The sequence below is a fragment of the Lupinus angustifolius genome, chromosome LG15 (genome assembly GCF_001865875.1).
Source record: "Lupinus angustifolius cultivar Tanjil chromosome LG15, LupAngTanjil_v1.0, whole genome shotgun sequence".
In the NCBI taxonomy this organism is placed as follows: domain Eukaryota; kingdom Viridiplantae; phylum Streptophyta; class Magnoliopsida; order Fabales; family Fabaceae; genus Lupinus; species Lupinus angustifolius.
The window spans coordinates 3,029,482-3,046,132 of NC_032023.1; the positions used below are offsets into that span (position 1 = coordinate 3,029,482).

A 16,651-nucleotide genomic window follows, 5' to 3' on the forward strand; every position below is an offset into this window, starting at 1 on the left:
CTTGTTCCTCAAACCTCAAATAAAAAACCTAGTTGAATTACGTTCCTCCTCCTTGTCTTGATCTTGATCTACCAAACAAAGTTGAGATCTGACCCCATTAAGAGCTAGAGAAGTTGAAGGTGATGAATGATTAGAAGCAGTGAACACTAACAAACTTCCTTCGCTCCATGCCCTCCTCATAGGATATGTCACATTTTTACCGGGCAACTTATGCGTACATAAATTCCTAGACTTACTATGGAGTGCACAACTACAATTACGATGATAAGGCCGCTGCTCGACGCATTGGTCGAATCCGGATAGGCAACCATCATAGATCGGCCTGAAAAACCCATCTGCGGCGGCGCCGGTGGCCATTCCAATAGCTAAGAATATGTTAGTTCCTAGCAATGGGTGTTACAATAATGATAATATATGCAACCAACTTTATATAAAGTGATATTAAAGTTTTAAATGAATAGGGGTGACATTTATATAATGTTAGGCGTTGATTATTAAATAGGGAGAGAGAGAGAAACAGCACATAACGTCACATGCGGGGGCACTTCCAAGACTTGGTATATAACAACACAATCGCTTTTTTTGCCGTGTGGGTAGATTCTAGTTTCGAACTTTCATAGCTGTTTTGAGTCTGGATTAGTTTTCAAGATTTTGACATGTGGCAAGACAATAAACCAATGGTTATGATTCAACAATAAAAATAATTCAAATTTTAATTAAAAAAATCCCTAAATCATTTCCTCATTTCCTTTCCTCGAAAATCCTTTGCTGCAAGTATGAAGGAGTTAGACTCATAATGGAGAGGCAAGTTAGGGGGAATACACTAAAAACTCAATAGATAATGATATTTATAACATTTACTTTTCATTGAAATTACAACTTTAATCTTAAAAATACACTACAAAATATAACTTGCCTCTCCATAGTCTTACTCAGTATGAAGAGGGTAGAAGAATAGTCATTGTTAAGCATTGAATCCATTGCTATTTTAATTTAGTTAGAACTTGAAACAAATGAAAATGAGATTTTAAAGAGTCACTCTCATTGTTTTGTTAAGATAAATTGAAGAAGAAAATAGGGAGAGGGTAGAAGAACCATCACCGCTGGAGATAAATTGAAAACCAGTAAATTAAAGAATATTTATCATATTTTACATAATCATCACTCACAATTGGTGTGAAAGAGCATGAATAGGTAAAAAGGGAATTTTTCTCTCTCAACCATAAATATTACTATTGCGTTCCAACCAATTTCATTGAAACAATATTGTTTTTCTTCTTGTATTTTATCTTTTTCCAATCCCAAAGTTACACCATTTTCAAACTTAGAGTTTCTTCTACTCAATTTGACACTCAATTAGTAAGTTAAACCTTAAACTCAGTTTCTTCTTCTCAGTTTTGGAAGAAGAAAGTACAGAGAGGGGAGAGAAATGAGTCGTAGAAGGAATTTAGGGATTTTTTTAATTAAAATTTCTATTATTTTCATTGTTGAATTATAACCATTGATTTATTGTCTTGCCACGTTTCAAAATCTTGAAAATCACTGGCCTTTCCATTACTGGAGAGGATCCAGACTCAACCATTCGGTTCAGTTTTTTTTTGATAAATTCAAAATATGATTTCAGTTTTAGTTTGTTTGTAACAAAAAAGAGCTATTAATTAAGAATTAAGAATGATTATTCTAACTTTTATGAATGAAAGGAGTAGAAATCTTCTCCATGAGGTACATTAAGGAAGTTTCTGACACGTAATATGTTGTTAGTCTAAATTTTAATTATTATTGGATAAAATAATATTAAGAATGACCTAAATCATTTTGTTCTGCATTATTTAAATATATATTGGATAATTCTCACATTGATTATTGGTTTTAAGATGAAAACAAGATATCAACCTCATAGTCCAATATATTTCTGATTGTTATGAACCAAAATATACTATTTAGTGGTAGCAACTCAAAGGAGCAAATGACTATAAGTGAATGAGATTATGAGTTCAAATTGCGAAGTTCCCTTTATAGGAATAAAATACTGCAAAAATATTTAAGTTTAATAGGTGACACACTCAATAAATTCATGACTTTGAGTGGTCACATGTCAAAATTGGAGTTTTACAACATTCGTGTGATCCGATGGACTTTTGTGGATAGACATGTTAGGAAGTAAATCCAACATTACATGTTTCATTCTCCTATGCATGATTTAAATTTAAATATCTATTGATTACTAATTAATTTTGAGAGGACCAATCATGACCGTAATAAACTTTTGTTACTTGTAATGTGAGTCAATCACCTCAACTAAGGCCCTCAATGTATCTTTGTTTCATTCCATTCTCTCACAGCAAAGATTGCATGCTTTGGCATTAAATAGAAATATGAGATTTTATATTTTGCTCTGTTTTGTTATGAGATGGTAGAAATTTAAGATAATAAAGATTAATCAAATTCAAGTCAAGTATCAGTCCAATTAATTTATATTATATGCTAAATATACTATAAATGATTACATGGATTCCAAACAAAATCGTTGGAAGGTATTGTGAAATGATTGTCAATGTGAAAAGAAGCTACTAATATAATTCATCAGTGGGACAAAAGTGTTACTGAAATGATCGTCTTTGAGAAAAAACTACTAGTATAACGACAACCGAAATGATCATCAATAAGAAAAGAAGTATTATAAATATAATTCACCACTAGGACAAAATGCATCACCAAAATGAACATAGATGAAAAAAGAAATTATTGAGAAGTCATTACTAATACAATTTTTCAAATAGAGAAAAAAGACAACCAAAATAATTGTCATTTGGAAAAAACCAATAATATAATCACCACATGAAGATTAGAAACCACAGATAATATAATTCCTTACTAGGAGATAAGACAACTCCAAAATGATCATTGAGAAGAAAAATTAATATATATATATACATGTATATATATATATATACATGTATATATATATATATATAACATCTTGATATTTGTTTATTTAGATAATTGTTGGAAGTAATGTGAAATTATGAGTTTGAGAAAAAAATGAATAAATACTAATCAATGAGAAGATGACACGACAATGAAAGATTATTAATAAGAGTTTCAAATTTTTGATACATTGCGAAATGGTGATCGAACAAGTAATGGATGAAATAGAAGTTTATGATAATAAAAATAGATCAAAACTTAAACTCAAATATAAATCGGTTGAAGTAATTTATTATGAAGAACTAAACCATTTTAGAATGAAACTCAACCATAAAACTTGACTAACTTTTTATGGTTTAGTTCAATTAAATTTTATGGATGTGATCAGTTCTAAGTTTGATAGTTTTGAAGGAGTTCTTGATATTCTTAATACACTTACTATTCGTAAAATTTAGTTACACTCACCACCTTAATTACTACACTTATATCTAGATAGTCTAATTTCTCTCATCTCCCTTTAAGAGACACTCATTGTAATCTATGTATATAGATTAGAGTGGTTTCTCTATGTAAAAATTGTGGGGTGATTTGTTTATTATTATTAAACATCCAAGTTAGTATAATTTACTATAAATGTTATATTACAATTTAAACGTAAATTTGCCTATCAATTAGAGTCTTTTTTTCTTGTGATATATATAATATGAAATTGTACTTCCTTTATAATGGGATTATAAATTTGAATTTGATAGAGCTGTACAATTTTGTTCCAATTAAAGATGTTATTTGAGGAATCCATCACAACTTCTTGCAAAACTTTTGATAGAATGAGTAAAACACACAAAATACACGGAAAGAGTTTTTGAAAGTCACTGCATATGGATATAAGTAGAGCTCTAGGGAAATGAATACATTTTTTTTCTTGGATGTTGTGAATAGTGATTGGTTGAAGGGTACACAATATTTATTCTATAAAGATTTATAGTAGTTCATGGTTCTGGCTACAAAATGAAGATCCTCTGTCTCCATTTGCGTCCTAATTAGTGTACCAGACTAATTAAAATGCATCATTAATTTAAATAGAAAAATTGTAAATGAATAATTATATTACTTGGTGTACTTTGATTGGATAGGAACAGGAAGAGACACAATTTTTTGGGACAGGTGATCTGTGTTCCTGGCTACATAGGTTTTTCCCTTAGCCAAATTTGGCTTGTTCATTAACTGTATTTCTATACTGACTTAGTACTTGTTCTTAAAGTGGTGTTGCATGCCTCTGATTTCAAGATGAATGGAAAGATACCACCAATAAGAAACTTACTTGTGTGAGTCATACATACTATAAAATTAACAACAATAATTAGACCTTGTGGGGTTTGTCTATATGGAACAAATGATACTAAATGTTCTATTGTAAATTATGTTCATTAACAAAACAACAATATCTAAGTATTTCTTAATCATTTTACCTATGATTTTTCTTGGTATTTCTTAATCATGTTCATTTATGGGGCTTCTACCAATCTCTTCCACACATGCCCAAATCACCTAACACATAATTCTACCATATTTTTCTACAATAAGAATTAATTCAACTTTCTCCCACTACAATCATTTCTAATCCTATCTTATCTTATGCGTCGACTCATCGAACTCAATATTATGAAATGACTGCTATTTGAAATATTTATGGAATGGATTGAGAGATTTATATACAAGCTCCAAACTCATTTAATTACATACTTGCAAACTTGTAAACTAAGCTAACCTCAAGAGCTAGTTTAATCTCATGCATTGAACTGACATAACTAACTTTATTCTCATTGTAAATTTATCTTAGAAGAATGTTACGCACCATAAATTAGAAAGCCCAAAAGAGGTGCACAAAAGTTTTCCTGGATGAAAGATTGTATAGAGGATTAAAACTCTCCAAAATATCTTGCATTACTTATCCTTTTTTCAGTTATTGTTATTGTAAGATCTGACCAGATGTACGGTCCAAATCATTTATAATTTCTAAACTTTTGCTTTATTAATGACTCATGAATGATGAATGAGTACGATGAATTTCCAATAACTATTTTCTAGCAAATTATACTTTCTTTTCTGCAAATTTAGTTGATTCTATACAAAATAGCATAATAAACCTAACGTTTTGGTGCTTTCATTCCTTGTCAAATGTCTCCCAAAACCACTCACAAAGAACCAAATGACTCCATCATCCAACTACTCCTTGATCAATTAAAGTAAAATTAAGAGCAACAAGATGCAAGACATGTTGTCATCACCATTGTCCTACACACATCACCGATAAACTTATTGAACTTAGAATCTTACCTTAATTCCCTTATATCCACCCCATGGCTCTCCTTTCCAAACATCCTCCTCCCATTTAACCCACAATACTCCCAGCCAGCCCCATCCCAACATTCCCTTCACTCACCGTCTTACGCCCTACCATCCCAACACATCACCACCACCTTACCCACAGTCCACTTTCACAAACTCGCCACATCACCCTCATCCCTCTCCATAACTTCGACCACCTAAACAACAATTTATTCCTTTTGATGGTTCTGAACCTCTTAACTGCATGTTTTAGGCAAAACAATTTTTTCAACTATATATGGTCCCACCTGACCAACACTTTCCCATGATTTCCTTTTACATGTAAGGAGAAGCACTTAATTGGTTTCAATGGATATTTCACAACTCTCAACTATCTAATTGACATTCTTTTACTTAGGACTTGGAGACCCATTTTGGGCCTCCCACCTACACCAATCACCAGGCTAAATTATTTAAACACAAACAAATGGGGATAGTGACAGACTATCAACACAAATTTCAAAAGTTATGCAATAGATTTGGGGTTTGTCCCTAGAGGTAATTTTTATCTACTTTCATTCGGGACTATCTACTAAAATTATAAGAGAGTTGACCATTTTATGCCCTAAATCCATATCCGAGGTCTTGGGTTTAGCTAAATTGGTGGAAGCAAAGCTCATTGATACTGGTCGCGTGTTCCCTAGATCTACAAAATTCTCACACACCTCCAACACACCCAATTTTCCCAACCAAGCTACACTAGTTTCCCACCCATCTGCCACACCTACTCCATGTTCCCTCCCCACCCGCTGTTTATCCATTGCACAAATGTAAGAACGACACGCTCAGGGCCTTTGTTACAATTGTGATGAAAAGTTTCACTCAGGCCACCACTGTCAACCAAAAAAAATCTTATTGTTATTGGAGGATGAGTCTTACCAGATCTGGGAAACACCCCCACAATCTACGGATGACCCTGACCTGATCCAGGCCTCATCACCCACTAATTGGAGGATATACTTCATTTCCATATTTCTCACCAGGCCGTGGGTGGTCAACTATCCCCTAAAACTTTGAAATTTGAGGGTTCAATTCGGGGACACCATGTTACTATTTTGGTTGACACTAATAGCTCGCACAATATTTTACAACCCCTGATTGTAAGTTGTTTACACTTGTCGATTACTCAAACTACTAATGTTCTGGTCATGGTTGGTAATGGAGCTCACATCTACTGTAGTGGCCTATGCAATGACACCCTTATTACTTTGCAAAATTAGGAATTTATCATTCCATTTGATTTACTTCCCATTAAAGGTGTTAATGTTGTTTTGGAATTGAATGGCTCTAGACCATTGGGCCAATCATCTCGAATTTCTCTGTCCCATCTATGTAGTACACTGTTGGCAACTCTACTATCACACTTACTAGGGAATGTTCATATAACCTCCAACCACCCGCCCTTCACCAACTCACTTGGCATTTCTAAACGGATAGCATAACCACTTATCATGTCATTTCTATCCTTCCACCAGACCCACCTAACTCTACCCACGCTATCCATCCACAAATACAAACATGACTCAAGACTTATGACTCTGTTTTCTCTATACTCTCTACACTACCCCCTCCTAGATACCATGACCATTCCATTTCCTCTATTCCCAATTCTACACCAGTGAATATCAAACCATATCGGTATCCTCATTAACAGAAAGAGATTATGACCTCTATCATTTAAGAGATGTTACAAGATAGGATTGTTATCCAAGCACCAGTCTCTTTTCATCTATAGTTTTATTAGTAAGAAAGAAAGATGGGACCTGGAGATTTTGTATGGATTATCGTGCCCTCAACTCAATCACTATTTCAGACCGTTTTCCTATTATTGACGAGTAGTTGGATGAGCTAGGGAGTGATACAATTTTTTCAAAGATTGATTTACGGTCTAGCTATTATCAAATCAGAGTGCACCTTTCGAACACTCACAAGACAACCTTCCACACATTTGCAAACAACTTTGTGCTTCAACTCGACCTATCATCCTCAGACCGATGGTCAAACAGAGGTCATAATAGATGTTTGCAAACCTACCTCTGTTGTTTAAGTGGTTCACAGCCGCGCAAATGGTTTTGTCACCTCCCTTTGGCATAATATTGGTACAATACAAACCGACATTTCGCTATGGGCATCTCTTTGTTTGAAGCTTTGTATGGGCATCCACCTCCCTCTCTCAAACACTATGCATATTCCACCATCTTGGTCCCACTAGTGGCATACAATATGAAACAACGAGAAATAAGGCATACAATGTTAAAAAAATCTCATTCGAGTCCAACAACGCATGATTGCACAAACTCAGACGGGGAGAAGAGATATTACCTTCTCTGTGGGTGATTGGGTCTTTTTAACACTCCACCCATACAAATAGGTCAATGTGGTTCGTCGTGTCTCTTAGAAGCTCAACCCTCGGTATTTCGATCCCTACCAAGTTCATCGACGAATAGGGGCGTAGGCCTATGAACTATCACTTCCAACCACGACAAGGATATACTCGGTGTTTCACGTGTCACTCCTGCGTTGTTTTTATGGAGACCTTCACACTCAATTTATTCCTCCACCACAATCAGAGTTTAAGGATGAAGATGAAGGAAATCATGTTCAACAGTCCTATGATGATGTTAGAATAAAAGATAGAAGATAAGTTGGCGAAGAGATAAGTCCTAAGCAAGGATAGAATACGACACTCCCAATAAAGGAACATAAGAGTAAATGTGTTCAACATACCCTTACAACTCTTTTTTCTCCATTAAACTCTATGGGCCCACCTATGATAGTTGTTGACCCGCCCATTTTTTTATGATAAGATAAAAATGAAAGGCAATCCAACGGTCCACCAAAAGAATTGTTGGCATCTCCAACTCGACAACATGATTCAAAATCTTTTCTACACTCCCCTCCATTGCCCTTGGATCATCTAGAACATCTGAAACAAGGACCACAAGATTTTTGCTCTGCACCGAACCCAAGACCTGCAATTACTTAAACTGGTTCCCTATGTGTCAAGGACACGATTCCCACACGGAACCTCTCTACACCACATGATTCATTCAATGACAAAGCTTTGGCAGCTTGTGGTCCATCCACGTGGGTTGTACCACATTCCAAAATGCCAAAATCCCGCCTAGATAAATCCTCGTCTCGACCAAGCCATGTAGTGTGCACATCACATGTACCTGAAGGAAAGGCAATTTTGGACAGCCACAAAATGGGTTGCTCTTCTTCCAGATCCCATTCCTCAATCCTTGAGGACAAGGTTTTTCTTGATGAGGTGGGCAATGTTACGGACTAGAAATTAGAAAGGCCCAAAAGAGGTGCACAAAAGCCTTCCTGTATGAAAGACTATGTAGAGGATTAAAACCCTCCAAAATATCTTGCATTATTTATCCTTTTTTTAGTTATTGTTATTGTAAGATCTGATCAGATGTACGATCCAAATCATTTATCATTTCTGAACTTTTGCTTTATTAATGACTCATGAATGAGTATGAGGAATTTCCAGTAACTATTTCTGAAAAGTTATAGTTTCATTTCTACAAATTTAGCTGATTCTATACAAAATAGCATAATCATCCTAACAAAGAAGTTCTCATGGTTTGTTGTAGATGCTAACTTTTGCATTTGGTAACCTTCTGTTAGTTAAAATTTCTAGAATTATATCTCCAAATTTACATACAGTCCTGCAGAGTTCCTCTTTTATGACTTCATTGTGTTCCTCCATCAAATAATAAAAACATTAATAAGTGGATAGTGTAGATCCTTATATTTTGTAGGTTTGGTGCGAGGAAAAAATATGGGGCCTTAATTTAACTATATGAAACTTGTATGTCAAAATTCGAACAAACTTAAGATCTTAAAAGATTTTGATGATGTAATAAAAATGAATACATGTTCTTTACCAAAAGAATTTTATTAAATAATGTTTTTATAATAAATTTCAAACAAAAAAATATTTTATACAAATTGTGAGAATGTACCTACATTTTTCGTTAAAAGGTCTTATTTTTTTCACCGGTTATTTCAATCACATAACAATCATATGATAATATAAAGCAATGATTATCATAGCTAACAAAATATTGAACAAATTTATGCATATAGTCAATAACACAACAATTTTAAAAAATAAAAACAATAGCATAATTGTCATGTAGAGATAAAATTAATTATATATGTAAAAATATATGGACTCCATTAATTATGGGCCTGTGTTTCGAATTTGCCGCACACCATTATGGGTTGGAGATAGTTGGGTAGCATGAAAAGTTGGATAATGAATATGATTATATGGGTTATCTAAAACTGACCAGATGTTATGTGATTGTTTTCATAATTGTCTAATAATATAGAATCTCCAGATAAGGTAGACTTATACTATATCAGTGTTTCAAAATATAACTTTTATGCTATTTGTAATATGATGTTCTCTAAAAGGAACAAAGTTATATTCTACCAGGAATTTGTTACCATGGACCTTTTGTATTCTTCCCCATCCTACTCATTTTCAGGTGATTAAGAATTTAAAAAATAACTATAGATATATTTTCATTCTGATTCACCAAAAAAGAATCTGAAAATGGTTTCTACATTGAAGGGGTAAATATTTTTTGACAATATAGCACAACGTCTATGTTAAACATATTTGACTTTAAGGTAAAGATCACATTACATGAATACAATGATTGATGTGTTGGAAATGTAGAAGACTTTACAGTATCCATCCACATGTATTAAACTCAAAAAATAAAATTCATCCTAGTTTTTTAAATTGTGGTTGTGGTCATGATTGCGGCTGCGGTTAATGCCATTACGGTTACTATGACCATTGTGATGTGAATTGCGGTCATTGCAGTGTGAATTATTTTGTTAGTACAAAATATTTTTGATATTGATGCAATCTGATGCGGTCCGATATGGTTGCATTGTGGCCTGATGTAACCCAAATGCAGTCCGATGTGGTTGTAATGCTGTCATATTATTATAATTTGGTGTGACACTGCAATTCATCGTGTTAAGGTTTCATCTCAAAACCAATTGACAATGAGAGGAATAACCCAACAAGTATTTAAACCATTCCCGAGACAACGAGGTAGGCAATGCAGGACTTACTTTCCAACATTCTCTCTCCACATAAGCCTGTCGGACCAGGCAAATGATTACATTTGACCTTTAATTAAAGGGCAACTTTTGGTCCATAACAACCGGAAAGAAGTTGGGCTCTGACTCTAATACCATGTTAATTATTTTTATGCACTGAATCTCTTTCATGGCCAACACAAGCCCTTCTCTTCTGGCTCTTGCCAACACTACCAGTCCCAACCTCAATTTTCAAATCCCATCCATTAATATCAAATTAGAAAGAGATAATTTTTCTCTATGGAGATCTACCATTGTTTTTACTCTTGAGATATTTGAACTAGAGTCTTTCATTTTGAATCATGCACCACCGATGGACACTCATATCGTGACCACCTCTGAAGGTCTTTCCATCACTGAAACCAATCCTGATTTCACTATATGGAAGAAACGTGACCATTTTGTCCTACTTTGGCTTAAATCCACCTTATCTGAAAGAGCCCTCTCCTTGGTCGTTCGTGCCACCTCCTCTCACATGGGATGAACTGCCATTGACAAGACCTTCTAAGCTCAGACACGAGCTCGACGCATGGAAATGAAGGTTCAACTAAAAAATCTAACAAAAGGGTTTCTCTCTATGCTTGAATATATTGAGCGCAAACGCTCTATTGTTGACTCTCTTGCTGAAAATCTTCATCCAATTTTCGATGAAGACCTTGTTAGATATATTCTAAGTGGCCTTGATTCTTCTTATGGCGCTTTATCCATTGCCTTTATGATGAAATTTGATGATGTCTCAATTGATGATCTTGCTGGCCTTCTTCTTCTTCAAGAGGAGGCTCGTTCAGAGCAGGAATATGCTCGTCAAACTGTTGCTGTCTCACAGCCCACTAATCCAGCACCTCTTTTAACTGCTCCTGCTGCATACACTACAAACCGGTTGTCCAACCGGTCCTCTTCTAGTAGCAACAAACCCAATAGTGCTGATTTATTTCCAAATCGCACCAATGACAATCGTCGTCGTCGTTCTATTTGTCAATTGTGCAGTAAACCTGGACACGAGACTATCGATTGTTGACAACACATAAATCAAATTGATTAGCCTTCACGTCGACCAAACCCAAGAGGTTCATCTCGTCAAGCTCATGTTGCTCAAACTAATACTTCTTCCACTATTATGGACCCGTCTTGGTATTTTGACACAGGTGCCACAGATCACGTCACTCCATATATTCATAAGCTTACCATTGTCGACGACTATAACGGAGATGACAAGTTGCAAGTTGGAAACGGTAAACATTTATCTATTTCTCATGTGGGTTAATCTTCATTATCCAATCTTTCCTTGCCTAGTGTGTTCATTTTTCCTAACCTTACCAAGAATCTACTTAGTGTTTCTAAATTAACTCGTGATAATGATGTTTTCATGGAATTTTGGCCTACTCATTATTCTGTTAAGAATTTTCAGGGACAAAAACTTTTATAAGGGGACATTAGCCATGGCTTGTATCGGCTGCCTCCTCTCACCAACAACTCACCCTCAACTATAGCCTTTACTAGTGTTCGTACCATTCTACATGGTTGGCATCAACGCCTTTCTCATGCACATAAACCTATCTTAAGGCGTCTTCTCTCCTTATTTCAACTTACAGTGTCTACAAATAAATTTCCTACAGTTTCTGACCCTTACAAACTTGGGAAAATTCATCGTTTTCATCTTCCTACTTCTCATGTTGCATCTACGAGACCTGTTGAATTTATGTACTCTGATGTTTGGGGACCATCTCCTCACTTTTCAATTAATGGAAATCGTTATTTTGTTTTATATGTTGATGATTGCACTAAGTTTGTGTGGATTTATTTTTTATCTCAAAAATCACAAGTTTACTCAACCTTTGCGCAATTCTGAAAGATGATACAAACTCAATTCTATTATTACATTAAGTCTCTACAATCAGATTGAGGTGGCGAATTTCACAATGTTTCCACTTTTCTACAACACCATGGCATCCAGCATCGCATTTCTTGTCTATATACTCAGAAACAAAATGGTGCCTTAAGCGTTGTAATCGCATCATAGTTGAAAAAGGACTTACCCTTCTAGCACAATCATCTTTTCCCCAAATTTTCTAGGAACATGCATTCAAAACTGCTACATATCTCCACAATCGCACAATTACCCATCTACTACACTTTCAATCTCCCTATCAAAAACTCTATCATAAATCTCCTGATTATGGCTTTCTCATAACCTTTGGTTGCCTATGTTACCCATTTCTAAGACCTTACAACAAACATAAAATTGATTTTCAGTCTCTTCCATGTGTGTTTCTTGGCTACAGTGTTGCACATAAGGGTTACCTATGTTTTCACAAACCAACTTCTAGGTTATATATTTCTCGTCATTTTGTTTTTAATGAAGATGTTTTTCCATATGCCTCAACCTCAGCCCCTACGGTTCCTTATTCCTCCTCCTCACCACAAGCCACTACACACAATATTCTTGAACATATTGCTGCCTTGCCTTTACCATACACACCACCCTCCCCTCCTCACTCCTCCAACCAATTTTCCTCATCTATTCCTCCATCACCTCCCACTACTCCCTCATATCAACAACACACTGTAAGCTTTCGTGCCAAACACACTCAACCATCCACATATCATTTTCGGCAGGCTGATAACAACACACATCATATGGTCACTAGGGCACGCACCAACTCACTTAAACCCAAGATCTTCTCTACCACCATCTCCTCTACTTCAACCATTGAGCCACACACTTACAATCAAGCTGTTCAACACTCATGCTGGCAGCAAGCCATGCAAAATGAATATGACGCTCTCATGAGAAATAAAACATGGTCCATTGTTTCTTGTCCTACTAATGTTAATCGTGTTGGGTGTAAGTGGATTTTCAGGATTAAATGTCGATCAGATGGTTCCATTGAACGTCACAAGGCTCGTTTGGTTGCACAAGGATTTAGTCAAGAGGCTGGAATTGATTACTTTGACACATTCAATCCAGTTATTAGACCAGCTACCATTCGGTTGGTTCTATCCATAGCTCTTTCCAATGGTTGGTGCATTCAACAACTTAATATAAACAATGCATTTCTTAATGGAGATTTAACAGAAAAAGTGTACATGAAACAACCCCATGGATTTGAAGATCTGTCACGTCCTTCACATGTGTGTCGTCTTCACAAGGCAATTTATGGCCTCAAACAAGCCCCACGTGCTTGGTTTAATAAGTTGAAACACTATCTTATCACTCACGGATTCAAAGCTTGTCAATCTGACACTTCCTTATTTGTTCACTTCTCTTAAGTATCAATCATTTACATTCTTGTCTACGTGGATGACTTGATCATAACATGTACACATGCAGGCAAAATTCAGTAGTTCATCACTTAGTTACATGCAGTTTTTGCCCTTAAAGATCATGGTGATCTGCATTACCTTTTGGCCTGCAAATTCGAAGGAATCCAGCAGGTTTAACTCTCTCAGAGGAGAAATACATACATGATATTCTTTGTCGCAGTAACATGACAGAAGCCTCCTCAATTTCCACACCAGCTGATCCTAGTTCTCGGCTTACTAGTCTCGGTGCCCCTTTCATGATCCAAAGCTTTTTAGGCAAATTGTAGGCTCTTTTCAATATGTTACCATTACTCGTCCGGATATTGCCTATGATGTGAACTGTGTTTGTCAATTCATGCATTCACTAACATTTTTCCATTGGCAGGTGACGAAAAGAATACTCAAGTATTTAAAGGGCACTTCACACCATTGCCTTTATTTCACACCTACCAGGGCTCAATCTCTTCTAGCTTATTCTGATGTTGGTTGGCTTTCAGACACTGAGAATAGCAGATCTCAATATGGTTATGCTATTTTTCATGCTTCTAATCTTATAAGCTGGACTTCCCGCAAACAACGTGTTGTTGCTCGGTCTAGTACCGAAGCTGAGTATCGTTCTCTTGCATATACTGTTGTTGAGCTTTTATGGATCAATCAATTGCTTACTGATCTTCGTGTCCCTCTTACTCGACCTCCATTACTGTTATATGATAACGTGGGTGCCATTTTTATGACCAAGAATCCTGTTATCGGCACCAGGTCCAAACATATTGCCTTGGATTTCCATTTCATTCGCGAACTAGTTGAATCCAAACTGCTACAAATATGTCATGTATCGTCTTTAGACCAAGTGGTTCATATCTTCATGAAACCTCTATCCAAGGATCGGATATTTCTGCTGCGTTCCAAGCTTCAAGTTCATCCTGACCTTGCGCTTACTGGGGGTTAACAACCAGTTAAATATTTGACCAGTTCAACGTTGGTTTCCCACCTCTGCCCATGTACTTAAAAGTAGTGCCATATATTTAGGATTTCAGTTTATGTATGGTTATTGTTTTTGCTGTATATATATTCTCTTGTAATTCTATTCTAATCAATAAAGAACTTCTTCCTCTATACACCTGAACAATATTATTGTGGCCACATCATATAATGCAGTTCGCAATTTGAATATGTGATTCTCACATTTTATTTGAAAAGAGGAAGGGAACAAAACGATGACATATTATGTAATGCATATCTATGTGCACACTTTTGTTTGTCATACCTGTTTCCCTTTCCCACTTAGTTGTGGTTATAGGCAAGCCTTTGCTCAACTTCAACACATGTTTCAACCAGGATTATTCTAAATGAGGTTCCATATTTTCATCAAACACAATGTTGCTTGATTTCAAGTCTCCATGGGGTATGGTTGGATAACAATCATGGTGAAGAAAGCAAAGTCCCCTTGCAATTCCAACCACGGTTCTGAACTTAGATGCCTAATCTCATTTCATTCAAATTTTCTCAGCCAAATTTCCATTAGGCAAGTAATTATCATACAAATGATAGGCTAGATGCTGGTTGTAGCACAAACCCAAAAGCCTGATTTGATTTTCATGCCTTGCATTTCCTAGTTGCATCACGAATTCCGATACGACATTAATGCTCCTTTCTTCACATTCAATCTTCTTAACTAAAACTGTTATTCCTGTAGGCAGAGTTGTTTTTGAGACAAATGGTGATGGTGATGGAACTTCAGTTGTTTTATTGGCACTAAAGCTTGTCAAAACATCATTTGCTGTGAATTGAGGTAGTCCTGCAAATCAGACCATCTTCCATTGAGTTTTAACTTCCCTTCTGAAATAAACAATTCCAAAAGCTAATCCTAGAAGGATTATTAGCAACCCGACGGAGAGTAGCACGATGCATGTAAGCCTCCACGTGCCTTTGTTTTCGAATGTTCCATCCGAATCAGGACATTGTCGAAGGGGTGCGCCACATAGCTCTGAATTTCCAACAAAGGCACTGCTATCCATTAATTTGAATGACTTTCCTGTGGGTATTGAACCAGAGATGTGGTTGAAAAACACATTAAGAAGTTGTAAACTTGAAGAACTACCAAACTTTGCAGGTATGGATCCATTCAACTTATTATTCGATAGGTCTAGTGCACCAAGAACATGGATACTAGCAAGATCCATAGGTATATGACCTGTAAGATTATCTTAGATAATTTCATTATCTCAAGAGCTTGGCAATTGGAAACACTTTTTGGGATAGTTCCCAATAAGTAATTCATATCTAGATCAACAATTGAAACTGATTTGCAGGACTAAGATGCTGAAAAGTTTTGAAGTAAGGACACAAACCATATTTGTGGAGGGATGATACCTCGTAATTGCGGATTATAAGAGGCATTGAAATACTCAAGGTGAGTAGCTTGATAAATATCTAATGGAATTTCACTAACAAAATTGTTCATGGATAGGTCAACATATGAGATATAAGGTAGATGCCTGAAATAGAATGCAATAGTTTACCCTTTAACTTTATAGCCCATTTCCTATTTTAATTAAAATAAATTTTAGAAATTTTAAACTAGTTGGCAATTATGATTTTTTAGTAGTGTAATATTCCGTTACATCCTAAGGATTACCAAAATTTTAAATGTTCAATTCCTGTGAACGGCACTTGTTAGGAGGAACAAGCATAAACCCTAAAAGAGATTAATTCCTTATAAAAAAAGATTAGGGATACATATTATTAATGATTCATTTTAATTAGTGAAACTAACCTTATACTTACCAACACATTTGTTGTTTATTCAAGTAAAGCACTTACTTCCAAACTTGTAAGGGATGATTAATTAAATAGTGTAATATTTGTATAATATTAGTAACAAGATTTATATACA

The 16,651-nt window shown here is 35.4% G+C and overlaps 1 protein-coding gene and 1 pseudogene across 1 annotated transcript; both read right to left on the bottom strand.

Annotated features, from left to right (window-relative positions):
* LOC109327640 lies at positions 16-357 on the bottom strand. Its single transcript, XM_019560814.1, has one exon. The coding sequence runs from the start codon at positions 355-357 to the stop codon at positions 16-18; it is 342 nt and encodes a 113-aa protein (XP_019416359.1).
* LOC109327641 lies at positions 14,869-16,550 on the bottom strand (annotated as a pseudogene).